This window comes from Neopsephotus bourkii, unplaced genomic scaffold (assembly GCF_033783945.1).
Source record: "Neopsephotus bourkii isolate Nb327-2 ecotype Australia unplaced genomic scaffold, CSIRO-AGI_Nbou_v1 NB_39, whole genome shotgun sequence".
Taxonomy (NCBI): Eukaryota; Metazoa; Chordata; class Aves; order Psittaciformes; family Psittacidae; genus Neopsephotus; species Neopsephotus bourkii.
This window is the reverse complement of record NW_026900556.1, coordinates 1,396,272-1,422,759: the sequence shown is the minus strand read 5'-3', so window position 1 is coordinate 1,422,759 and position 26,488 is coordinate 1,396,272. Positions and strand designations below refer to the sequence as shown.

General features: G+C 42.3%; 2 protein-coding genes across 3 annotated transcripts in view; both read right to left on the bottom strand.

The window, feature by feature from the left end:
- The window catches only part of LLGL1 (LLGL scribble cell polarity complex component 1), a 363,828-nt gene that overhangs the window by 179,476 nt on the left and 157,864 nt on the right, over nucleotides 1–26,488 (bottom strand). The gene's annotated exons all lie outside the window — the stretch shown is intronic.
- Nucleotides 2,125–26,488, bottom strand: part of EPN2 (epsin 2) — a 42,288-nt gene continuing 17,924 nt past the window's right edge. The window contains exons 2-9 of one of the 2 annotated variants that reach the window (XM_061346623.1): nucleotides 23,882–24,656; nucleotides 13,383–13,495; nucleotides 11,803–11,895; nucleotides 11,376–11,532; nucleotides 8,148–8,321; nucleotides 6,444–6,536; nucleotides 5,349–5,564; nucleotides 2,125–3,839 (exon numbers count right to left, since the gene is read on the bottom strand). In XM_061346623.1, the coding sequence (XP_061202607.1) occupies nucleotides 3,502–3,839; nucleotides 5,349–5,564; nucleotides 6,444–6,536; nucleotides 8,148–8,321; nucleotides 11,376–11,532; nucleotides 11,803–11,895; nucleotides 13,383–13,495; nucleotides 23,882–24,476 (1,779 nt within the window). In that variant the 5' untranslated portion in view covers nucleotides 24,477–24,656 and the 3' untranslated portion in view covers nucleotides 2,125–3,501. The remainder of the gene's footprint in view (nucleotides 3,840–5,348; nucleotides 5,565–6,443; nucleotides 6,537–8,147; nucleotides 8,322–11,375; nucleotides 11,533–11,802; nucleotides 11,896–13,382; nucleotides 13,496–23,881; nucleotides 24,657–26,488) is intronic. The other variant, XM_061346633.1, reaches the window with a different exon arrangement.

Sequence of the window (26,488 nt, the reverse complement as noted above, 5' to 3'; positions counted from 1 at the left end):
TTCTCAGCGAGTCTGTGCAATATTAATACGTACAGTACACGTTAGGATCTGTAACAGCAAAAGGGAAGATGGAGAACAAGAGTTGTCGTAGCTACGGGGCTTCAGAAAGACTGTAAACACCACAACCCACCACCACGGTTCTCCTTCCCTGTCCCCTCCATGGAGTTTAGTTTCTCTAGGGTATAAAACTGAATAAATAACTGAGCTTATTGGGGGAAAGGGGGGTGTTAAAGTTATGCCAAGGGTTTGCTTTTTTTTTTTTTTCCTTTTCTTCCTTTTTTATAAAATATTTCACACTGTTCTCTTTGGTCAATTTGACCAGTAAGGCTATTTTGGGCTACTAACATTTGATAAATCCAAAGCACTTTTAGTATATTTTGCAAGTGAGAAAAAGAAGGGGGGGGGGGGGGAAGGGAAATGCGTTTGGAGAAATACACCAGAGCAGATGGGAATGGGATATGCACACGTTCTCCATGCCAGAAGAAGTGGGAGGGTGAGGAGGGAGGAAGAATTCCTCTAAATCTGAATCCTCAGATTTACCACTCTGCACACAACTGAAGCATCACCTGGCCAGGACATCCCTGCAGCATCCCCACTGCTGCCCATGGGCACAGCTCCAGCCCAGGAAGCAAAGCAGCTGCAGATCTACCAAACCTCTGCTACTCAGCTCCTGTCTCAACCCTCACACCAGGCTGGGTGTCTTGTCATGGTCAAGCCTTCGTCTCAAGCTCTACAGCACCACAGGCCAGGTTAATGACGCTTCAGAGCTTGGTTTATTGTGTGATATATATCCATCTATCTATATATGATGTAAAACTAATGAGGTCTTACTGTAACTCAACCCTTTTCCATTCCCCAGTTTCCTTAAGATAGGGCTCTATCAGACAAACAGCATGTTTTCATCCATTCCTGACACTAGAGCACAACTCTGAACTGCAGATGACTTCACCAACCCCATCCTGCCTCCAAAACCAGTGTTCAACAAGAGGATGGGGTTACAACTTTAGGGCTGAAGAGACAAAGCCCCATCTAAACGCATTCAGGTGACAAACTAAGTGACATCAAGTGACCTCAATTACACTGTGGATGAAATTAAATTGGGAAAATGATGATGGAGAAATCTTGCCACAGATCAGCTGGAAAACGCTTTTCCTTCCCGTCCACCACAATCACACCCTTCCTGGTCTACACTTTTCAATAACTTCACCACCACAAAAAAAGTAAAGTATTTTTCCTTATTCTGAAAGGCAACATGAATGGGTTTTTGTTTTAAAGACATACTGGGTGTGGACAGCAATTCTCTTTCCTCCTATATAAAAACCAAGTGCAGATGAATATTCTGAATCCTACTTGCAAATTCCATAGTACTCAAGAGGATAGAACAATCTGCATAGAAACATCCACACACTTAGCATTCCGTACACTAACAGAGCTACACTGACCTACACAGCTAAAATCTGTGATTGTACCCTAGATTTGATAGTCTTTCAGCCTCCCCTACCCACCAGAAGGTTTAACTCAGTCCCTTCCACATTAACCAGTGCCTCTTCCCTGCGCTGGACACGCACAGCCCCACACAGCATCATTACACCACAACACGCAACCCTGGCAATTTCTTTTAGGGGGGTTTTTTGCTTGTTCCCCTCCTTCTAGTTAGGGAAAGGCCACCAAGATGCATCAATCAGTTCATTCACAAAGATGCCCTCACTGCAGCAGCAAGCACCAAGACATCTCTTTCTGCTCGCTCTGTGGATATAGGTGTTGCTCTGACAGCAGAGCTCAAGCGTTGCCATCTCTGGGAACACGAGGTTTCCACCAGGAACACTGGCTGAAACCTGAGCGTGGTTTAGTGCCGAGGAGTCCAGACATGCAAGTTAACAGGTATAACTCAGCCTTTACAATTAACAGCTGTCAATGGAACCGGTTATTAACATGGAGCGCACCTTCCATAAGGGAATATTAGTCAATAAAATTAAGGAGCCGTGTTTGTACATTAGGAGTTTTTAAACATCTCAAGAAGTTACTACAAGAAGAAAAAGAGCCTCTCTCTTGTGATCTTCATAAAGGCCCAATGTCCGGTTTGGAGATGGGAAAAACGGGAACAAATCAAGGGAAAAAGGCGACTTTAGTGTTTTTTCCTTTTTAATGTAGTCGGAAATCATGTTACGCTCAAATTCAATTCATCTAAAAATAATTAGTCACGAGAATTTGCTTCGATTTGCATTATGAATACTTCATTTAAAGTAAATAGTTTAGTGTTAATCTTCCCTTTTAAACTCTCTTTACAGAAACAAAGAGCTAAAACCATAAATAAGAGGGCATTAACCATAAAAATGACATTTGCCAATATCTTAATTTTTCCGCCAGACTTGATAAATCTATCAAAACCAGACAGTTAAATAAGAACCACATTATAAAAATTAGCAAAAAAAGGACTATTAGGTAACTCTGCAAACTCAAAATATGAAACTGTACTAAACAAAATATGTGCAAAAGTATACAAGAGTAACTGCATATAGCAAGGTTAAGCCTGAATTAGTTTTAAAGCTTGCCCCGGTGAAATTGGATTCCAAGTTGTCCCACTGTATTTCTGTTAGGTTGGGTTGGTTTTTTTTTACCTCTTTCAACTCACATTGTAAGTCAAATAAAGAACAAAATACACATGATAAACTTCCAAACGAAGCTGGTACTGGACAAGCACAGAGCAGGACACTCACTCAGCACGAGTGCAGCATGCCACTCACAGAGAGTTCCTCACGAGTCCTTAGAGAGTAGTGTACAAATTCAACACTGCATACGACAGCACACGTTATACTCGACAACTTGAGAAGGTTCTTGGGGAGGGGGGGGTTTGTCTGGATTTGCCTTGTGGGGTTTTTGTTTTCCTTTTGAGACAAGCTTGCTTTCTCAGGCAAGCCTCTGAAACGAAAGCAGTGCCGTTTTTGCGTTGCAATGTTTAATGCATAAAAACCAGCCACCTGGGCCCTCCGCAATCGTTCTCTTCTAAGAGTAAGGACTATGGGTGAACCAACAGTCTAGAACTGTGTGTAGTTATGTGCAAAACATTCACTAGCACTCTGAATCTCAGGTCTATCGTATGGGCTTAGGAAGTGACAGATGCAGGTAAAGAGTAATTTCAGGATCCAGCACATCATCTGACATCTACAAAATAGCCAACGGAGTTGTAAAATGGCAGGTTCTCCCTAGAAAGTGTATTGAAATGATTAACAAAGTAACAAAATGGGCAGAATCTAACTTTGGTGAAAAGTCTGAACATTTCACATAATGCTCAACAAGCCAAAGTAAGGTACCATCTGTAGCAAAGACTAGATTTAGATTAACTGGTAAGTAGAGACAACTCTTCAAAGATCATAACTGTAAACTGCAAATCTACTTCCAAGTCTCTTACACACCGTTCAGTCCACACAGGCCACGTTCATTTTGCTGTAAAGACTTCAGCCTGGAAACACTATGAAAAGAAAGTTCCTTTAATTGGGTCTTTTATAGGAGAAAAGGGTTAGTTGTATTTGTAGACTGGGATGCTGACGGCGGGATTCCTGTACTGTGAAGAGGTTGGGTCATTGATCCTGCAATGCTCACATTAAGACCCTGGCCCATCCTCGTTAGAGATGCCACAGTGCCCATAGCTGGTATCGGTGCCATTCCCACAGGCACTGGGGCCATGGAAGACAGAGGTATTGGCTCCATGCTCATCGGTGGCACAGCACTGAAAGAAGGGCTGGTTCCCATCACGGGACTCGCTCTCATCTGATTCAGAGTAAGTGGCTGAGGCTGATTCACTTGGAAGGGGTTGATTGGAGTTGGTGCTGTAGCAGCGCCTAGTTTTGAGAGAAGGAGGAAGAAGGAAAGAGATCACACCTCCATGAACACGAGGTCTGGAGATGGGCTTTTCTGCTAAAGAATACACTTCCTGTTCATCCCCATGCGCTCCCAGCCTCAAAGCTCCAGGCAGAGAAACAGGAGTGGATGCCATTCAGCAAGCTGGGGCTGCACTGGTGCATGACTATAGCCCATTTCCTTGGATCTATAACTGCACAAAATACCCCTTTGCTGATTTGTAGTTTCCACCTCTGACAGTAGTCACTGGAGAGAGAAAGAGGTTCCATAACTGGTTACCTGGAACATGCCTAACCATGACATTAAATGTGCCTTATAGATGAGAACTGCAGGCTCTCTGCCCTCCATTACTGCAATCTGCTACTGCAGCTCTGTGCATTCGCTTCGCGATCCCATCCAGTCAGCTCCATTTTGAAGCTGTACATGTTGCTGGCACTGAGCTTTGACAAGAATTCATAAAGTAAACAAGTTGTATCCGAATTACAGCGCTGCTAGAAAAAGCACAGAGTAACTTTCCCAGCCTTTGAGGTTCTCTGGGCTGCTGCCAACACTACAAATTCCTCCTACCGTACATGTGTAGCGTTATTTGGATGCCCCAGTGACCCCTTATAAACTTTGTGTAGTAACCGGTAATGGCAGATACACAGACTTCCTCTGGCTGAGCACTGCCAAGGCTCTTCAGAATTACTGGGGGGGTTTCCTACTCAAGGAGTTTAATAAACTGCTGGGTTTTTCCACTGAAAAGTGAAGAAAATAAATACTGAACTAGTGTTTTAAAGTATTTCATCATACAAGTGTTACACAGAAACTTCAGTGCCTGTGAATAGCTTTTAAAATCCACATGCATCATCCACATGTTTAGTGTTACTATTTAAATCTGCTACAGGTGAAGTAGCCCCATTTCTAACAGGGGGCAACTTACAGGAGAACTACAAAGGGTATTCTCTTCAGAGAGTGCTTTGATCAAAGGTTTGAGAGCTTTGAGGGTGCTGAGGCGCTGGCACAGGGTGCCCAGAGAAGCTGTGGCTGCCCCATCCCTGGCAGCGTTCAAGGCCAGGTTGGACACAGGGGCTTGGAGCAAGCTGCTCTAGCGGAAGGTGTCCCTGCCCATGGGAGGGTGTTGGAATTCGATGAGCTTTATTGCCCCTTTCAACCCAAACCATTCTATCATACAACTGGCTTATTATGCTGGTTTAAAGACAGCCAAACTTTCTCATTTTGAGAGAGCAAAAGTGGACGAGAAACTGTTTGAACCAAGCTCAGCCAGCAGACAAGATGCAAGAGAAGAAACTGCTTTCAGGGTCCAGCAGTATAGCTTGAAACCATCCTGCCTCACCCTCCTGCTCTCCGTCACGATCTGCTGGCTGAAGTCATCAAGAAAACAAGCCCAAACCAGTCTATATTAAATCAAAGAGGACCGAGTTATGCAGAGTTTTCCTACAGGATGGGAAAGTTAAAATAGAAAACTGAAAGAATGTGCAGACACAAACCTGGTGCCAAGAATGGATTCAGTGAAGTAACAGGTTGTGGTGGCTTAGACACCAGTGAATCCAGGTTCACCAAAGCAGCATTGGGGCCCAAAAAAGACTCAGGGGTTTTCCGAGCTGCACTTTGCTTGCCTGATGTCACGTTTGAGTGCTGGGAATCAAAGAGATCAGGACTTGTGGTACCGCTATGCTGAGATGGCAAAGTGGAACCTGATTCAGCTGAAACAACACAAAGAGAAAAACAAAACTTATTAACCTACACAGTCAAGCAAAGAAAACCCTCAAGTCTCACAGCAGAAATGTTTTCATATCTAACGTTTGTGTTAGTCAGATTTCAGTGTTTCAGTACATGTTACACCCTTACAGCATGCAAGCAGGTAATGTTCTTTAGGAGAGGATGAAGAAGCTATAGTTAAGAGTTGCAGTGCTCCTGAAGGTGCTACCTGATTTGCCCTGATGAATATCCTCACAGCTATGCTGCAACAGATGGGACTAAGTCTCCAAGAGATTCAAAAGCCTTGGCTTCTGCTCTTGCACTACACCACCGCTGCACCCTTCCTAGCTAGATTCCACCCAGGTTGTCTCTTTTGTGTTACAAAAGCTTAGCCACCATCCTCTCAGGCAGAACCATCCTGAAAGTACATTTTGATGTTAAGTTCTGCCAGTTTTTATTTTAGTGACTAATAAGCAAATAACAAATAAAGCATTCACAGAAGTGTATATTCTCATCTTCCTACTATTGTTGTACACTGGAATTTACATGCTTGAGAAATGCAGTCAACACTGTTCACTTTGACTCTCTGAGCCATACTCCAAACACGTTTGTCTTCTGAATTTACAGCATTCAACAAGTTTCTGGGTCAATGCAGCAAAAGGTTACAGAGCGAATTCTCTGCCTTACAATGCAAAAGGCCCATTCCCCGTAAGTTCATGCACAGGCCAAAATGTTAACAACAGGCTTTTACGGCTGCATTATCACCAGCTTTAATCTCTTCCTTTGTGAAAGTATATTTTGTTTGAAGTAAGATTTAAGAGTAGAGCCATCTGTTGCTGAGATTATGACCCAAACTGTCCACATGCTGAGAATTTGATTCATACCTGGCTTTTTGGAAGTTCGAAGTGTGTCAAATTCAGAAAAATCATCTTTAACTGTACCATTCAAATTACTGAAGAGGTCAAAAGATGTACTTCCTGTTCAAAACAAGACAGCCCTGTCATTAACAGATCTGCAGTTGTATCACACATCTGATCCTACTGAAAGCAATTTGTAGCCCATTTGTGTACCAAGAAGCCACTCTGTCAGGTGCTGGGGCAGCAGTTCAGATCAGCTGGAGTGCTCCTACTCTTACTCAGGACCAGGAAGACGGATATATGTGAGAACACTGTCCTTTCCTACAGTATTAGCCAACTAATTCAGAGCAGTGTGCTTTGAAATCTTAATGTAAGGCACACTCAGCTTGCTGGGGTTTTACTGAGCGTCTGCACTAGAGACATATAGGCAGGTAAATATCACTGCAGAAGAGAACAGCAATGAATTTACAGCCTAAACTATGAAGTGTGTTAATCAGCCCTCAAGTAGAACACACTTCTGAATATAGCTCCAAAGACAAATGTAGCATCGCTACAACTTAAGTGATGATTTGATATATGCTGCTGAAGTTAAAGGGAGGAGGAATGCAATAGCAAAGGTTATCTGTGCCATGTAGAGATGGAAAAGCCCTGTTAGCTAAAGCACCAGAACTCGCCCATAGTTTGCAACCAGTGAAAGTATTACATTTTCCAAAGGTGGACACATCCTTACCTCAGAATGGAGGAAGAAAACCCACACCTAAATCATCAGCAATCACACTCCTGAAAAGCTTTACAGTTTGCTTTGGTTTTTAAATTATTATTAGCTGAAACGTTTTTCTGATTAACTTTTAACCTTCAACGCATTTCAAGCACAAAAAGGTACGAATTTAGTACCATAAAGAACACAGACAGAAAACCCCAAGGGCACAAGTGAAGATTGCAATAACCATACTTCTTATCAAGAACAGGGACTCATCATAGTTAAAGAACCATTCTCATACTGATCCAGTTATTGCCCTTTGCCCAGTGAAAAGCTGATTAGACAACTTCTGCAGTCCTCAGATTTCCTTTGTCTATTATGCACTGAGATGAATGACCAGCAGAAAATGCATTCAGGATGCATTCAGCCGCAGTGCCAACATGAAAATAGCAGGTATTAGGACTCATCAAGGTTGCATTAGTTACGGAGCATGAACAGACAATTACATCAGACCTTCTGCATCCTGCTACACAAGGGCACAGGGATAGCTTTCACACCCTCAGTCTGAAGTAACAAACCTTCATTTGCACCTCTAAAAGTCTCCTCAGAATGTGGAGATGCTCAACCTGTCAATCTACATCTGCAGAGCCATCCATCTCAGAGCCATTTATCATAATGAAAGGTAAAATTACAGTATCATTCATTTCCAGAAATTAAGTCCTTGTCTCATTAAAGATAAAATCCATTCCAAACCCAACGGCAGCAGCAGTCAAGTGCTCAGCATGCGTCCACAGACACCAAGGAAAGAAGGGGACAGAGCAGGAAGCAGCAACAAAAATTCAGAGCTCTAAGTCAGAATTATTCCATTTGAAGTTCTTTATGCAGCCAGCTATTACAACTGCCATTTATTTTACAGACCAGTTCTGCAAACCATTCAGCATATCACTTCTTTTAACCATCCAATGCAAGAAAATAACTTGGATTTCGCCTCCATCACTCAAATATGGCTATGGGATGAGATTGTTTCTCACCAGAAGTAGAGAGAGGTTTGTTTGCAGGTGCTGGTCCCCAAGGATCCACTGAAGATTTTGCTGCAGTAGAAGATGGCTGAGCAGGAGCCCAAGGGTCAACATTTTTGGACAGAGTCTGAGCTGTGGATGCCGTTGGTGCTGCCCAAGGGTCAACAGAAGCAGCTGGTTTGGCACCTGCAGAAGAAGCAGCAGGAACACAAGTCAGTGCCATTTCACTTTGGAAAGCTTCCCTTGGAGATTAATCTATTTTATAAGCCATTCCTGCCAATTAACACTAGACACCAATAAGTGTCTAGTATTAATAAGTTCAGCATCAGGAATACTGATAAGCCTCAGCATCTGTCACACATACTGAACAACAAGCACAAGTAAACTCTGTGCAAGGCAGATGAGTAAAACAAATCTATTTGAAACTGAACACATAATAAAACATAATAAACAATCTGCACTTCCAACAAGAAAACAAACTTGCTTTTGTTACACTGTCACCACAATAGAAATAACTGACTGAAGGTGAAGGAAATTAAAGGGTATGTTTATGACCCCATGGGAAAGAAGGTTTCTAAAAGGCCTGTATGTAAAAGGTATGAACTGTACAATACTAAGACTTGAACAAGGAAATCTGTAAGATTCAAAGGGAATGGTTTTCAAACTCTTTTAACCACACTTTTATTTCCCAAAATACAAGGAGCTTCCCTGAACCAGTTGTGCTTTTTTCTTCCCCTCTGTAAGCACTCCTCCTGCCCCAGATCTAAGCTGGCCACTGATACCCCTGCCTGTATTCCTTTTAAACCTAATGCCTACATGTTGAGGCTTCCCATTTTTACTGGGAGATGCTGACAGCTCTTCTCTCCCACAAATTCACATTACCAAACTGCTTCAAGTCGTGCTCAAGGTTAGGGCTTCCTTGTGCCAAGTGCCAAATTAAAGCAGTAAAAGGGGAAGGAAAGAGAACAAAACTTGTCTCTCTACACACAATTTCCTGCCAGTTTTATCTTCTTCCTCCCACTATTAATTTATCATATTTCAGCTTAGGTGACCTCTTCTTCCTTCTACCATTACATGAAACTATTTTGGCTTATCCAGGACTATTCTGGCTTAACCCAGGACTACTGAAGCAAACCACATTTTAGGTGGGCCAGGTCTATCTTGGAAGGTATCATTCTTGCTTCGTTCCTATGTCATCCATAGCTGCTGCCCCTCCTCAGCCATCAGAGTGGAGGAGTGGGAAGCCAGTACTGACAATGCACAACTCTACAGCGATCAATTCCCTTCAAGTCAAATAGTACATGCAAACCCATTTCCTCTTCCCAGTGAAACCTCTCCACCAGTCATGGTTTAAGTACTAAATGAGAGCTGTATAACCCAAGAGCAGGCCAGAATTACCCCTGCAGTACATAGCTATTATCTTTAACCACCATAAGGGTTTCCAGTTCCAACTGAATACTGGTTTATCTTTTAAAACTACATATGAACACCCCCTTGGCATCACAAGAGTCTTGAAAACCAATTCAATGCTCCACACAGTGGCACGATTCCAATTTGCCACTTTGGAATTGTTTCATCAATTTGTCACTTTAATCTTTGTTGCCTCAACAGGCACCACTGCTGCAGCTTTGGATCAGGAAATGCTACAGTTCTCCAAGTAAGCCCAACTATTCCCACATCTGTACTTACACTTCCTTTATCTGCCCTTAGTGCTGAGTTAGGAGCAACGCCACACAAGGAATGCCAACGACAGCACTTTGCATAAGTGGAAGCTTTCAGGAATGTCTTTTCTTTCATAAAGAGAGCGCACAGAATTAAAGCACTTGGGAAGACACCTTCCCATAGCTTCCATTAGCACTGAACTGCCAAAGCACAGGCAGGATTTGAGAAACACAGTGAAATGAGTCACTCTTTTATTAGCAAATCCATAAATCTTACACCTTCAAGACTATTCCTTGGGAGCCAAACACACCAGCAAGCTGCAACAAAGGCTTGTTTTATGGCATTAATAAAGTTGGGAGCCACCGAGAGGAAATGCTACAGGAAGGAAAATCTTGTCAGAGGATGACAGATTGAGCACAGCATTTGAAGAAGGTGGATTTTGGTTTTTAACCACAGAAAAACACACTGAACAGCCTCAGGGCCCTAAACTTGGACTGTCTCTGATTTCATGCTCGCAATTTATCACCATAATAGAAACAGGCTACATTTAAAACAATGAAGTGCAGTTCCAGCAGCCATGTAGGTGCCTTTAATGCCACCATGAGGAGGGGAAGAAAAAGTAATGCATTTTATTATTAAGCTTCAAATTTTGCATCAGGAATCTGGAGGGTGGTGTGCTGAATGCTAATGCACTCTGAAGCACTTTATAGCAGAGGTTGTAGAATCACCAGCCTGAAGCAAAAGTGACAGAACTAAGCTGTTAGTCTTCATGAAAAGCTTCCAAAGCCAACATAAAAACAGATCCAATTCCACAGATGTAGCAAGTTAAATACATCCTATGAGGAGCCATCAACTTATGTATGCAAAGGAGTAACTCCTTGATCAGACTTTGGCTAACCCAGAAACCAGCACACTACAAAGGCAGCAAAACATGCACGCAAAAGCAGACACACAAAAATAGTGGGCTTAATGGCTCTTTGAGGTGGGAAGTACTGGATCTTCTGCTTCATTCCATGAACTTAGTATCAAAAAGCTTATAGAACAGTGAGTATTTAAAGTGGTAAGCTCTTTTTTTGTTTCTTTAGTATAAAAAACTCAATTTAAACAATTTAATCCGTTTGGTTCTGATGGCATACACATCACATTTCATTAGGAGCAATTAAAGACACAGTAATGCAGATCTATGGCTTTCCCAACCACCGCACTTAGCCTAAGTACTACACTAAATACTGCCAAGAGCCTAACCCCATGACACTGGACACAACTAGAAAAGCATGAGTATCCATCCCTCCAGTTGTTTTTGCTCTACAAAGAATACAGAAGCTTCACTCATTCTCTTCTTTGTTAAGATTCAAATGCATACACAAAACCCAGCTGCTTCAAAAGAGGGCAACTTCCATTTGTTTCTGCTTGGAGATGAGTTAGGGAAACATTAGTTCCAGAGTATGGGAAACAATCAGAATGGACTAACACACTGTTGTTATCAAGCATGACATTGTACACTGAGAAACTTCACAAAGCTCAACATTAAAAAGCAAGAAACTCCACTGAGCGTTCCTTCTGGCACTTTATTCTTACCAAATGATTGCCATGGGTCAGAGGCGGTAGCTGCAACTGTGGATCCTCCCCAGGGATCAGTCTGGTTTGCAACAGCAGGAGGTCCCCAAGGCTCTGTTTTCTGTGGGGCCGGTGCCGACGAGGGCAGGGCATCCATTAGGTCCAACAAAGTGGTATGCTGAGGGCAGGAATAATCTGAGCTTTAATCAAGAGCATTAGCAACCCCAAGTACAAACCCATGAGAGTGAAGAAGCAATTCTTTAGTTTTTCCTTTTACACACCTGCATTGATTAATAGTTTGAAATTTAACCCGCATGGAAGAAGCTTTAAGCTATACAACAAAGCCATTTCCCAAAAGCATAAAAGAGCTCAGTATTAAGCTATTTTTGTGTTACTGTATTTCAGCTTTTGGCAGCATAACCGGGAATTTCTTAGTCGAAGGCACTACCTCCTTCTTTTTGGGAATTTTAATTGTGTCTCTGCGACTCTCCTCCAGAGCCATCTGTAATCTCAGATCATCTCCGCGTCTGAGGCGCTCCTCCTGCAAAGGAAATCAACACTGGTGATATAGACCATTAGCCTAGACTGTGCTGTTTGCTCCCTCCAAGTGCCTGGCCCCCCTGGCAGCACTCTGCCAGGGAAGGCCTGGGCAGAATTCCCTGCCACCCTCGGAGCGCAGGCACGCACAGTGGGATCACTGGGAATCTTTGTTCTAACTTGGACATAACACAAATGGGGGAGTGGAATTTGTGATTCCTGCTCAAGCAGAGGTCAGGAGCACGCTGACCCTGTAACACCACCATAGTAGTGTGATCACAACCATTTGGCTGACTGAAGTTCACCCTTGTATTGTTTTACACCTAATGGGAAAGCTGTAACTTGAATGTTCTTAGAATTATAGGTTAGGGTTGGAATGCTAGGAGCACCACAGAACTTAAAGTAAATATCCCATCTCTAAACTGTGATGTTTCTAAGCATTCGAATCACCACTGAAGGACACAGGGATTTACACTTCAATCTTCCTGGCTTTTGTCAGCTTCCCTCCACACCTGAAGCAACAGTTACAAAAGATCACTAAATGAATTCAAACCAGTAGGTTTTAAACATCTGTCAATTACCACGTTTGGGGCACATTCAACCACTTTAAATGTCTTGGTTTGCATCACAGCTCTCAGAAGTTGACTAATTCCCCACTTGGTATTTCCCTTGCGATTACGTTAAGCTATTTCAACTGATCAGGTTCTGATTTTTATGCTCTTTATTGCTCCACAATGACAAAGTTTACTGGGTGATAGTTTCCAAGCACAGAGGTACTAACCCTCAACACACAGCAGTAAGCTAAAGTTGTCACAGGAAGACTAAAATATCACAGATACTCAGCATAGCCAGCTTGAATCTTCACTCACAGCTGAGATTCAACAACTTTGTTATATGTATTAACATGCAGTACATTTTACCCACGATTCCAGCATTTATTCCAAACTTCAGAATGAACCTCTTAAGAATTAACACAGTAACATAACCCATATTATGTTACTGATACCTATATATCCTGATAGATGAGGAGCTAAGTTACTTTAAATCAGGTTCTTTATGTACTTTAGTACTTTTTGTCACCTTTCTGTTCCAATCTTAGCGAACGAACAGATTGTTCAAAATCTCATTCTAATCAGAATTCACTGACATTCCTTATGCTGGCCCCATTAATGAAGGTTTTCAGGACTAGTCATGTTTTCAGTTCTTCCTAACTGAAAGCATCTTCAGTAATGTGATGATTAACATCCTCCCACACAAAGTCTTCTCGCAAAGTGACTGTCATCTTCCACTAGTCTCAACAGCTCGGAGGCAGAAGTTACTTTAAAAAGAGATTTCAAAAGAACACAAAAGAGTAACATCTTCCAAAATGGCTTTTTTTTTTTCCTCTCCCCCTATTCCACCTGGAGCAAAGCCAAGCTGCCATTGAGAAAAACAGCACTGCAGTTCAACTAGAAAAGCACGGACACTTTGGAAACCTACACGGGCACTGACCTGCTCCGCCACTTCCCGGCTCATGGCCAGAGCCAGCTGCAGTTGGAGCTCCTCTTCTCCACTTGTCTGAGGCCGGGCCTGCTCGAGCTCTGAGGAGACTCGAGGGGATGTAGCTGTTGGGAGACAAAAGCCAGCGTATTTAACACACCAGATACCACAAAGATACAACAGGTTGGATTATTTCGCGGAGCAGAGCATCCCATTCCCACAGAACCTTCTCAAAGGTCCCCAGCACCATGAGCTCCCTCAACCACCAGAGATAAAGCTCCAAGGGTGAGATTAACAAACCAGAACAATTAATCTGGGAAAACTTTCCATGATGGCTCAATGCTCCTGGAAAACAAAGGCTTTTTGTGCTAGTGAGGCTGCAACATCAAGAAGTACCACCAATGAATGCTGCATACCCTGTCTCAGCGTTATCAGAGCTTCAAGAGACAACACACTGACTTAACCATAGAATTCATCCTTCAAGAAAACATTTGTTGGTGTTCCATCTTCCAACATCAGTAGGGATTTGCTGGGAGTTGGCCAACAGCAGGGTAAAACTGGATACCACCCACTTTTCTGTGTAATAATACAGTCTTAATGGGATAGATAAAGAACTATTCTTAACTGCTAAGCAGGCTCCCAGGCAAACAAGCCCGCTATTCAGCCTCCAAATTCACAAGAATACTAAACCATTCTCTGATAAGAAAAGAAAGTCTGGTGGATAGGTTGGGTGGTGGTTTAGGTTTTGGTTGGTTTTTCTTTGGATGAAGACCTCTATGAGCTCAGACTCAGCTGGTAATCCACCCCCCTCCTCAAGTAACAGCCAAGCCTGACAGCTAAAATACACCATTTCTCAATAGACAAATCTCTTCCTGATGCTACCACCACAGGAGCATGCAGGAATTCCCATCCCAATGGGACAAAACTAGTAAGTTTGTCATTACACAGTTATTAAACATTTTTTGGTGCTCTCTGAGGTAATTGTCTAGCATCCCAATCACTCACACAGAAACCTTCTCTTACTTCAGCAGGTTTGTATTTAATGGTTGGAATAATTCGTAAGTTTGACCAAATGTATCTTGGCTTTTAAGAAAAAGGAACCATATATTCAGACTAGGATGCCAAGCTCAAAGAAATCAAGTTCTTTGTTAATAGGTCAGGTATTGAGCATGTAAAAGCTTCCAAAACCCGTTTTTCAGATACTACTTTAACTTCCAGTCTTGCCTCCCCCAAGGTTTTAGGCCAAAATGACATTCCCAAGCAAAAAAGTGCCACCTTCTCTCTTCTCCAGCAGACCAGAAGGAAGGTGATGCTCCATAAACAAGGACTGACCTTTCCTCGCCACCATACACGCCATGTGCCATCCCATCCCACTCCATTTCTAAAGGGACAAATTCATTTATCACCCAGAACAATTCCTCCCCAGCGTGATCCTAAAGCTTCAACCAGACAAGCTCCTTATTTCACCTAAAGACATTACTCATACCTCTATTCTATTACTTTTGCAAACTTTCTTATATAAAGTATCTAAATTTAGCCTGCTTAATGAGTACTTTTGCTCCAGTGATCACAGACAGGCTCCCTAATATATTATATGGACTATTATAGACTTGAAGTAGGAATAAACAGGGCATCAGATAACAGGATGTTCGACAGCATGGAAAATACAACCTTCAAATGTTTGTAAAATCTGAGTATGCTTAAATATGAGAATAAAGAGAATTAAAAAGAAAACACAAGGTTACCAAAAGGTAGCCCATGACAGAAACACTGATTTCCTTCTCCTTTTGACTGACAAATCAGAGAAGTGTGTGCACAGCAAAGCATTTTCTGATGCTGAATAGGATGTTACTGCTAAGCAGAGAGTAGTGTAAGAACTGAAACACATAAAGAACCAGCTAAAGAAGAGATTTCATCATACTTCCCACCACCAAGGAAGCTTACTAACAGTTTCTCAAGAACTGGCTTAAAGACCAACCTTCACAAAGATTACCTAATAAAGAAATGCAGAAGGATCTAAGAGAGAAATAAAACTCATTTCTTTGATGCCCACCTTCTACTGACTGCGGGCATCAACTGCAAGTGACAGAGATGGAGAGAACTTACTTTAGTACTAACGCACGCAATAACTCCCAGCCACTCACCCCATATGGCTATTACTAACATGAGCACTGCTGCATCAAAGCATTAGTCAGATTTCATTTGACATACCAGAAATGAAGCCCAAGACAGACGATTTCAAAACAGAAATGATGTGGAAACGCTTCCCTTCTGAGCATAGAGAATATTTTATGTGCTTATCTTTGCAAAAAGAAGATTGAGCAGTTTAAGGTTGCTAAATAACACTATGGAGGGAGAAAAGCTATTTAGGATAAGGGGGCAAGAACTGAATGGCATAAGTTGACCATGAATAAATTGGAGATGCCAATAGAAACAAGCCGCTTTTCAGCAGAAGCTATAGAAGAAGAGTCGTAACTGTTTTAAACCCCAAGCTGGATAAGCATACAAACAGGACACCACCAGAGTCACCTGAGAACAGATGGCAACTGGGCTGTAATCAGGCAGGCACCTTCTGCTCTCCTCTTTCTTCAGCTGCATTTGTGGGAAGAATGTGATTTCCTGCCCCTTTTGAACAGGACTTCTTCCATCTCTGTTGACATAACTACATTCAGTAGCAACTAAGAAGCTGATGACTTCAAAATTGTGTGAAATAGGTTAATTCTGATGATTTTCCTCCCATTTCCACACAAAGGACTACTTACAGTGCTCACCAGCTTTAGCTTTTAATGGCACATGTCATTTTTGCTCTAAAACCCTGTGAGAAGAGGGGATTGCATCCTACTCCAAGCCTCTACTTGCCCTCCCACAGTGGGTCCTTGCCTCCAGCCGTGCACGGGAAGGGCAGGCTTGCTTTGGCAGAGAGCTACATTACCTCACAGCTCCCAACAGAGACGAGCATTCAGGATCTGAACACAGATAATAAGGGGTCTCACAGATATAGCTTATTTCTTTTCACTTCTAGGCTTTTCAGCAATTCATTCTCCTTGGCTTTATTAACTCTCGAAGGCACTTCAGAGCTTGAAATCCTTCCTTGGGCCTCACATTAAAAAACACTGACAGAATAATCAGATGTGGGTTAATCAGGGCTGAAGGACCCCCTCCAAGCTGAGAGAGCTGGGCTGGTTCAGCCTGAAGAAAGCTCCTTAAGGGGAGACCTTAGAGCAGCTCCAGTGTCTAAAGGGGCTCCAGGAAACCTGGAGAGGGGCTTGGGACAAGGGCCTGGAGGGACAGGCCAAGGGGAATGGCTTGAAACTGCCACAGGGGAGACTGAAATGAGCTCTTAGGCAGAAGCTCTTCCCTGTGAGGGTGCTGAGGCGCTGGCACAGGGTGCCCAGAGAAGCTGTGGCTGCCCCATCCCTGGCAGTGCTCAAGGCCAGGTTGGACACAGGGGCTTGGAGCAAGCTGCTCTAGTAGGTGTCCCTGCCTGTGGCAGGGAGTTGGAGCAGGATGAGCTTTAAAATCCCTTCCAACACAAACCATTCCATGATTAAAATGTTGCTGGTTTATGTTTAAAGTTCTGCAGTGGTTATAAAACCATCTACATTAAAGAGCTGCCAGCATATTTTCTGCAAAAGGATTAAGGCAAATTCAAAACACTCTTCTTGAGAGTAACCTGGTTTATGAAGCAATTTCCCTCCTGAATTCCTACAGTATTATAACTGTCTTTCTATGCTGGCCTCATCCTGCATTAACGTTTTAATTGCAAGGATCTAGCATAAAGGTTATTGCCTTAGTAACAGTATCGCCGCAGCACAAAGAATCTCTTATCCCCCAGCACATGACAGTTAACTCAGATGTTTATGTAAGATGGGCCTCAATAGATCAATTCTGACCTGCTAAGCCCTGCTTTGTTGCTGCTTGGAGAATTTGGAGATCCTGGTCCCTTCAAGGCTGCTCAGAAGCAACTGTGTGGGGATCTGCTTGAGCAGGGATCCACAGCACTGGGCTGCCTGCTCAAGACACTGGCTTGCAATGCAAGGAAATGATTTCCAACCTCAGTTAATCACTAAAGCAGGATTCTGCTCCACCATCTGTCTCTAGTACAGGCTATGATGTATTTCAGACATATCTACTGGTAATTTACTATATCTTTGGCTATATTAAAAGTCCTCTGTAGATGTCTATAGGTTTGGTTAAGTTAGTGACTTGAAGTGCATATATACAGTTCACAGCTACAAAGCAGAGTTGTTGCCTACCTTAAATGATAAAGACCAATCCCAGCATAAAAATCAGACTGGGTAGTTTAGAACCATGGAATGCTTTGGGTTGGAAGGGACCTTAAGGCTCATCCAGTTCCACTCCCCCTGCCATGGGCAGGGCCGCTTCCACTAGACCAGGTTGCTCCAAGCCCCATCTGACCTGGACACTTATGATTTTCATTCACAAGCGTGTGTTTGGTGTTTTGGGGTTGTTGGATTTTTGTGTCACTCCACACCAGGTGCTGGCACAGAGCGACACACAAAATAAGCTTCATCATTTGCATTTCTTTGGAACAGCAGTCAGTTCTTAGTCACATTTCTTCACATAGAAAAGCTGCTTCCTCACTCAATGGGTACGCCTACAGAGGTAGACAAAACCAAAGCTGATCTGAAAAATTAGAGTAATATTAAGGGAAGAACTTAGAAACTGACAGCAATTCACTTGGGAACCAAGGGGAGAACCCATTTATTTGTCTTCAACTGAAAGAACATTCAAATAAAGATGGGATACTTTCAAAAAGCCAATCTAACCTCTCAGATTATGAAAGGGCACCTGCAAACTGCTTAATCTAGAGGGAATTGTGTACTGCACCTTTCCACTGGGAATCAAAGAGACCTTTCAAACACAAGACGAGAACTAACAGCACCTCTTAATGTGACAAGGTGGAGGGTATCAGCTTCACTGCATGACTTCTAATTGCACTGAAGCAGACAGAGCATTTCTGAAACTCATTTAATGCTGAACAAATCCTTCAGCTTTGGTTCAAGAGCACTGTTTCTCTCAGGTGATCCCAACGCTCTTCTTAATAGTCAGATAATTCACTGCAGCTCCCAAAGCCTGGTTACACTGATGGCAGCTCCCACCTTTACTTAGAGCACCAGAAAAACAGAAGTGTGAGGAGAGTATTAAATCAGGTTGTCAAGTGATGTCTGATGGGTAACACAGAAGTCTACCACATTCCTTTAACACCTCTAACTACAGAAATCATCCACGCAGCACATCCAGATTCATCACTGGATGATATGCCATATATTCCCTGACTAAAATGGGAGGCCTGAGATGCATTCCAACCTGCAAAGATATAGAACACACACCAGAAGAAAACCCTAACCAAGGCTTTAAAAAGAGCATTCTGAATTTCCTACAGTGTTAAACCCAAGTCATTCCTCTGCATTATTCTGTACCCCAAGCAAAGGGGAGACAAAGCTGCAATAAATGAGTGAACACAAACCTGCTGATGTTTCACAAAGCTGCTTTTAAACGAGTCAACTGAATGGGAATAATCATTGGAAATATTAAAACCTGTTCTTTCTACTGAAGAAAATTGCTTCCAAAATGTTCACAGGTAAGGTGAACAGACTTGGTATTCCCCAAGATCCATAAAAGCCCTTTTCACTCCCTCTTTCACTAATCTTTTATCACCCAGGCTGTATGTATAATGGATCTGATTTCCCAGCCAAGCAGCCTACCTCTGGACAAAGTGCTCCTCTCAAACCAGGTCACGCTGTGCACACTGTTCCTACCCTGCTGCAGTTGTGTAAATGGAATCAGGACGTTAAAACACACACCCATCTTGCTCTGCCAAGGTTTCTAAGTGCAGCCCAAACCCAAGGCAGCAGATGGCCAAAGGAAAGGAAAGGACATGTGTACAACCCAAAATAACACAGGGAAGTCCTGGTTTAGGCATAAGAGGATCGGACCTCTTCAAAAAGCAGGGCTTCAGTAAAGTTGGTTTTAAAACATGAAGGTAGTACAGGGGAGAGGACCAGCATTTCCCAGGGACACTTCAAAGCTGAAGCACACAATCTCTGGGGGCAGGGATGCCAAGGAATCAGCGTTGTCAGTCCCTTCCCTCCAAGCAGAGTATGTTTTCCATCATTTTTCTGACTCTTACAACAACCCAGCCATGGGGAGCTGCAGCAGAATGCACTGCTGCTTCCTGAGCAACCCCAACTGGGACAACTCAGAGTGTTCCAACAGGATGAAGGACTTCATCAAGACTTGTAAACTCCAAACGCGCTCTCAGGCTTGAAACAGCATCACAGTTCAGACTCAAGAGGTCTATATTAAGAACACCCTACTTTTCCCTATGCAGCCACAAATCCAGAATCCTATTTAAGTGGTCAGCTGTAGATGAAACAAGGCTAAGGACAAGAGGTTCCAAAACCGGGTGACCAGCATAAAGACAGTATTTAGATACAAAACCAGATTGAGGGTAGAGAACTACTGCCCCCAGAACATCTCAGATATTGACCTCATATCCCCTCCTCTCCCCAGTAGATTTATTCCAGCACCACACAAGAACATTCCTTCAAGATGAAATAAAACCTGCTATCAGATTTCATGCAATTCCATACAATTTACACATCATCCAAAAGAAATGCAAACTTCTATGTATTTTGTCATGGCATATTTAATAGCTCCTAATGTAAATATATATATTGCTGTTGGCTTAAAGCAGGAACACAGCCAACTGTCCCCAGTATGTTGACAAGATGGAGGTTGGGAGGAGCTTTATTTTGGTTCAGCTTTACAATCTCTCTCTTGGCTTCAATTCACAGATTATGAGACCAGATAGCAAAGCCATAGTGATACTTTTACAAATGTCTGCATTGATAGCGAGTAATAAAGCACTCCCTAGAATTACACAAGCTTTACAGCACACAGCTCTTCAGGGCCAATAAAGCCATCAAGGCAAAGCTTTGGGGGAAAGGATTTTATTAAAACCTCTCAGACTTCACCATTTCACTTTCCATGGATTCTAAAGGATTGTTGGAGATGAGATGAAAATTTCAGAGAGGAGACAGGATAAATGTCCCTATTTACCAGCGTGTCCTGCCTGCAGCACTGCGGGATGATGGTGCATCAGTCAACAGATCCTTTTCCACCTTGAATTCTGGACAGGCCATCCATATTGCTTTTATTTTCTCATAAAGGATAAATCTGGGACACAAAGACCAGCAACTCTACAAGAAAAACCTTTCTGGCTCAACATCAAATACAAAACCTCATTCCTATGTGCACTGTCAGACACCAGCTTAAGGAGCTAAAGAAGAGCAGTAGTTTGATGCATACAGCCAATGCTATACAGCGTGCTAAAGCAACACCCTGAAGAAATGAAATAAAAATGGGTCCACTGATGTATCTAATATTGCACTTTGAGTAACTGACAGGTGGAGGAAGAGATCCCTCACACACAGTCCAGACATGATATTCACTGGAAGTTATTTGTTCCCCCTAGTGATCTGTCTTGGAGAAACCATTAAGCTCTTCCAATGAGCTCAAGCTGCTTTTCTTCAGCATGAAAGTATCAAAAAAGAGATTTTATAGCCAAATACAACCTTTTTTCAAGTAAGGGGAATGCATTCCCAAAACCTGCAATCCCTACCCACTGCATCCAGCAAGGACCAGAAGTAAAACATGCTAACACCAAACCACTGAGAGATGAAACATTTCATTTCGTGCTGGTGGTGAACAGGCTGTTGTTAAACTTTCCCAAACTTCATTTCCATTTGAATGTTCCTAAGACATGCTCAACACTTAGCAAAGAGGGTGGATGTACATTTTTAATAGGCAAATCTCATGCTATAGGTTGCAAATCTAAATGCCTCTGATCTCCTCTTCAAAGGCTCAGAGGAACGAAAGAGAATTCTGCCAGAATACATAGTACAGCAACCGCATCTTAGTACTGTTATAAGGAGAGGATTTCCCAGGAGCTCAGCATAACTTAATGCCTTTTACATATTATACCCAATCCATATTTTCAGAACAAAAGAAGGCTCTCATTCTAGAATAAAACAAAAGAAGACGGATACAATCTTTTTCACTTCAAGTAATGAAAAGCATCTTTTCCATTAAATTTAGAAGGCACAGGAATAACAAGAATTTATGTAAGAGATTAACGGTCTGGATTTTGATGAAAGTCCTTTCCTTGTTTCCTCCGATGAAGGCCAAAGTTTCCCATCATCAGAAGCACTTAGCACAGCTGTTTTGTAAGGTGCTGGGTTGCTTTGCTAAACTCAATTAAACCATAGAAGAATCATTAGAATGTCAAAAGATACAGATCATAAAAACTAACAACCATCTGCATTTTTGCTGATAGAGAAATTCAGTCCAGGGGAGTCTACAACAGGGGAAGAACCCAAAGGGAAAAACAACCCTGAGATTTCTAAAGCTTCTTAGGTACATGCTTATGGGGGAGGAGAAAGATAGATTAAGAAATCATTACCTCAAAAGCAACCCTGCAAAGAGAGATATACATCAAAGTCATCCGCAGGCAAATGAGAGTATCCAGTAAACCAACACCCTGTGCTGACAGAATAACCATACTTGCTTCTTGACATCTCGTCCCCCATCACAATCCTTACAGTATCCAAGGAACACCAGTTCAGGAACACACCCTGCATTGCTTAATCCCTGCTGTGAGGAACAGTCTGAAGCCTCTGGTAGCATTTAACATGACAAACAATAGTTACATGCACTAATTACAGTTAAGACCTGGTGAAGAAATAACCCTGTGGAACAAACCGAAGGTGTGCTCAGCAAACCTTAGTGACTATTATTGCAATCCATCAGTATAAGTTAAAACCAACATTATTTCAAGCTATCTCCTAAATTAAGAACTTTTGTTGCAGTCTATAGAGCTATAGACCTCAAAAGCCAAAAATGTTACTGCTGTCATAACAATATACATGTTCTCCTTTAAAAATCCACACTGAATCAATGCTCATGTGTGGTTATTACAGAAAAACTATGATGTTTGTTAATCCACTGCTCATTAAAATGAACATTCGCATACCTGGAAACTTTGATGGACTTTTTTGGAACCCTGTATCCTAAAAGCATCTCCTTTTGGAACAACTTTTCCTGTTCTTCTCCACAGCTTTACATGGACAGAGATTTTCCTCATCTCTAGCTTCATTTGTTCTACTACATCCTATTGACTTCCACAGAAGGCCATGTTGGGGGTAGTAAACCCCATCCAGGGATTTATAATTTGAGCAGCTCTTTGGGACACAGGACATGACAAACTGCAGATTCTTCCAACTGGTGCTCAATCGATTCCCCACACTGGCTCCGTTACAGTCCTCCACACACTATAAGCATTCATTTAAAGACAAGATTTTTCCTTCAGAATTAAGACCACAACCACTGACATTCCAGCCAAAGCAGCTTTCATCAGATCATTACTTATATTAAGAAGGATTTAGTGCCAAATCAGGCCTCTTCCTAACATGACAGGGAGTTCCCTCAAGCAGTGTTATAAAGAATCCATTCTTCCCACATCACTGTGTTAAGTTTTTAAGAATGAAACACAGTGTTTAGTACCAATACTTGCTCAGCAATTGCTGATAGTCTAAATATTTAAACATAAGACACATTCAAAGCATTACTACTCTAAGAACTGCTGGGCAAGCAATAAAGGAAATCGAACACCCATACTCTTCCAAAGTAAAATAGCAGCATCAGAAAGAAAGTAGCAAAATGATGCAGGAAATACTCTGTAGTTCTCATTTCTTGAATTATACTCAACAGAACAAGTTTTCAAGTACTTTTAAAACCAGAAACAATGAAACCAAAATCAATTCACAGTCTCCCTACTGAGACTGGGGGTTTATCACATCAAACACTGGAACGTGTTCACAAAAGCAGCTTGACAATGTTACCTTGGGGAACTGACAGTAAACAACTGCCTTTTAAACTGATGCACATCAATACACACATCCTCTCCAAAACAAATATTTAACCAGTCATTTGAAGAGACATTACTGCCACTGAGCAGACCTACAGAGACTCAGCCAGTGCAAAAAGCTCCTTGTAGTCAGCATACTAATCCTCCTAGTAGGCACCATTTACTCTCATGTATGAAAGCAAATCAGAACCATAGAATCAGCTGGGTTGGAAAAGACCTTTAAGATCATCAAGTCAAATCTTCACACCAGCACTGCTAAGGCCACCACTAAACCATGTCACTGAGGGCCTCATCTACACAGTTTGTGAACACTTCCAGGGATGGTGGCTCCACCACTGCCCTGGGCAGCCTGTTCCAATGCCTGAGCACCCTCTGGGAAAGAAATTGTTCCTAATATCCAACCTAAACCTCCCCTTGTGCAGCTTGAGGCTGTTTCCTCTTGTCCTATCCCTTGTTTCTTCAGAGAAGAAACCAGCCATCACCAGGTAGTCATAGAGAGTACAAAATCTCCCAAAAGAAAAGAAAGAAAACCCTCTTTTGTCTGTGTATTTGTACTTACAGCCATGGTAAGATGCTGGGGACCCTCCAGACTTCCCATACTCTTGCTCCGAGTAGCTGGTGGATAGGTTTGGCTGACTGGAGCCACGGCCAAAGGTGATCTGATTGCTACCCACTCCAGTGGCCACCTGAGCCATGCGTTCTTTGGTCTTCAGAGCTTGGGCCCTCTCTGTCTTGAGTCGCTCATCATCCTTCAGAAGAGAGACCAGCTGCTTGGATTTCTCCCTCACATTGATGCCCTGGTCTTTACCATCTCGATCAATATACTGAAAATCTTTCAACGTCTGGATAGCAAAAATATTCTCTTTACACTGCTGCGCCACTCGCTCCGAACCAGTTTTGATCAGGTAATCTAAGAGAGTCAGGGCCTTGTACACGTGTCGCCAGTTCTTGCCATGGTCATTCAGTCGTTTCCAGATCATGCTCATAATCTCAGAAAAGGCCACCACATTGTAAGTCAGATCTGCTATTTCAGTCATGAGTGAACTGGAAGGACCCCATGGGTCATTGGAAGTTGCTTCCCTAACTTTTATTTCGGCCTCTGAATAATTGTTCACGATGTTCTTCATCTGCCGCCTAATAGACGAAGTCGTCATCTTTATTTCCCTTTTTAAGAAGACAGATCCCAGAACACAAACAAGGAAAGGGCTATATCTGCTCTTCTATCAATGCTTCTGCACTGAGAAGGCTCCGGGTCAGTGGCTTATTTGTAACACGTTCCACTACAATCATTTCCTCTCTTCAAGAGAATGACACGAGAAAATGAGAATCATGACCTGCGTAAGGGAAGAAAACAAAGCACGTTAGTTGGGTCGTTAATTGTTCCTACATGGAAAGCAACCTACAGAACTCTAGGAAAATAACTCAGAAGTATAACATATGAATTTCTGTTTGAATTTCTTCTAGATGTTTGATTTTGGAAGCTATTCTTCTCACACGTAATACTAAACACTTTAGATTACAAACGTGAACAAAACCAAAGCAAGAATGTGTCCAGGCTTATGCAAATACCAAATTCTACAAGCAAAACAGAAACCAAGTCCAAGAAATCACTCAGTGATTCAGTTTCCAGCATGGTAAAACCTACCTAGGATTTTTAATTACAGAAATTACCTTGTAGAGAGGCGAAACTACATTAGAAATTCCATGCTTAGCAGCTATTAGCTTCCCTCTAGTTGACAACTGCAGTCTGCCACCACTGCTGCAGGGATCTGAGTACTGACAGAATAAGCAAACTGCCCCAAAATTAACCAAGCTATACCTGAAACCTCAGAGTCTTCTTGAAGAAGACTCCGCATTCAGTTGGGACACAGTGAAATGAGCACCAGAACAACACCCTCCAACTAAAGGTGACCTTTAAATGCTAAGTAGATTAGAGGAGAAGTTATTTTTCCAAATGCATTTACTTTGTACGTTTGACAACGCTCAGGACATCCACAGCTTCTGCTCTGTGCGTCTTGCACACAGCACAGAAGAAGTTTTAATTATATGAAAATGGAATTGTAAAGCCAAAATGACTGGCAAGGACCCCCAAGGGCAAGCTGTGGAGCTGGAAAGCTGTTTCAGTTAGCTATTTAAGGTCACTGTTTCAAGTAAACAGAGGCCTATTAAGCTTCAGAATACATTACTGGAGTAAACTGGCAGATTTTGCTATTACATTAACACAGAATAGTCTGATATTTGCCAGCTGCATGAACACTAAGCACTGATCCTGTAAGGGAACTTGCCATGTTTAATAGAGATTGCACAGTCAAGATGTCCTCCAACAATGTTTCTCCAAACACTGAAGAAGCAACAGAATCACTTACAAAAGGCACTGGAGAGAAGCAAAGCACAGATTTCCAGCCTAACATTGTTATCATTCTTCAAATTGCTCTGGTGCCATTTAGAATGAAAGCAGAAGTAAGTGTCAGCTTGGACAACATGCAGTTCTGAGATGGGCTGAGCCTGTCACCTGACCAGAGAAGCATTAAATAACATGAAATCAAAACCTCCTACATCAGTTTGATAAAATGTCCACCAAGTCCAACATCCTCAGACACAAATCCTCATGTAAAGACTATAAGAACATATATATTCCCTTGCCTGATGGATATCTTGGGCACCTCAGATGCAACCCGTGGCAGAGACTCTATAGTTAACAATAGGCACACCGTGGTTCTTCCAACCCCTTTTTGGAAGCCGCTTGTGTTTCCCATTTCACCCTCAGCAGGTACACAACAGCAGTGCAGTGTCCATGCTGCACAAGCACTTCAGCTTATTTTAACTTTGGACATTTATTTCCCGAGCTGCAGACAGAAGGGATGCTTTTTAAGCAAGAACAAATCACCTACAGCTTCTTTACATCACTCATTATTTTATGGGAATTGCCCAACTCCACTTGAAGTGAGGGTCTCCCAAAATTCAATCCCTCTATTTAGAAGCTGCTCTCTATCTCAAATCATCTCTGATGTCTTTCCATGCACATATTACACTTCTATCTCTTGAGATATACACAGTTCCAAGCACTCTACACTTCAGAGTTGTCAGTAACAAGTTCATATCACAACATAGTCATTTACTGCTTAGGATTCCCTATTCTTTATCGAATACTTTCTAAAGTCTATTT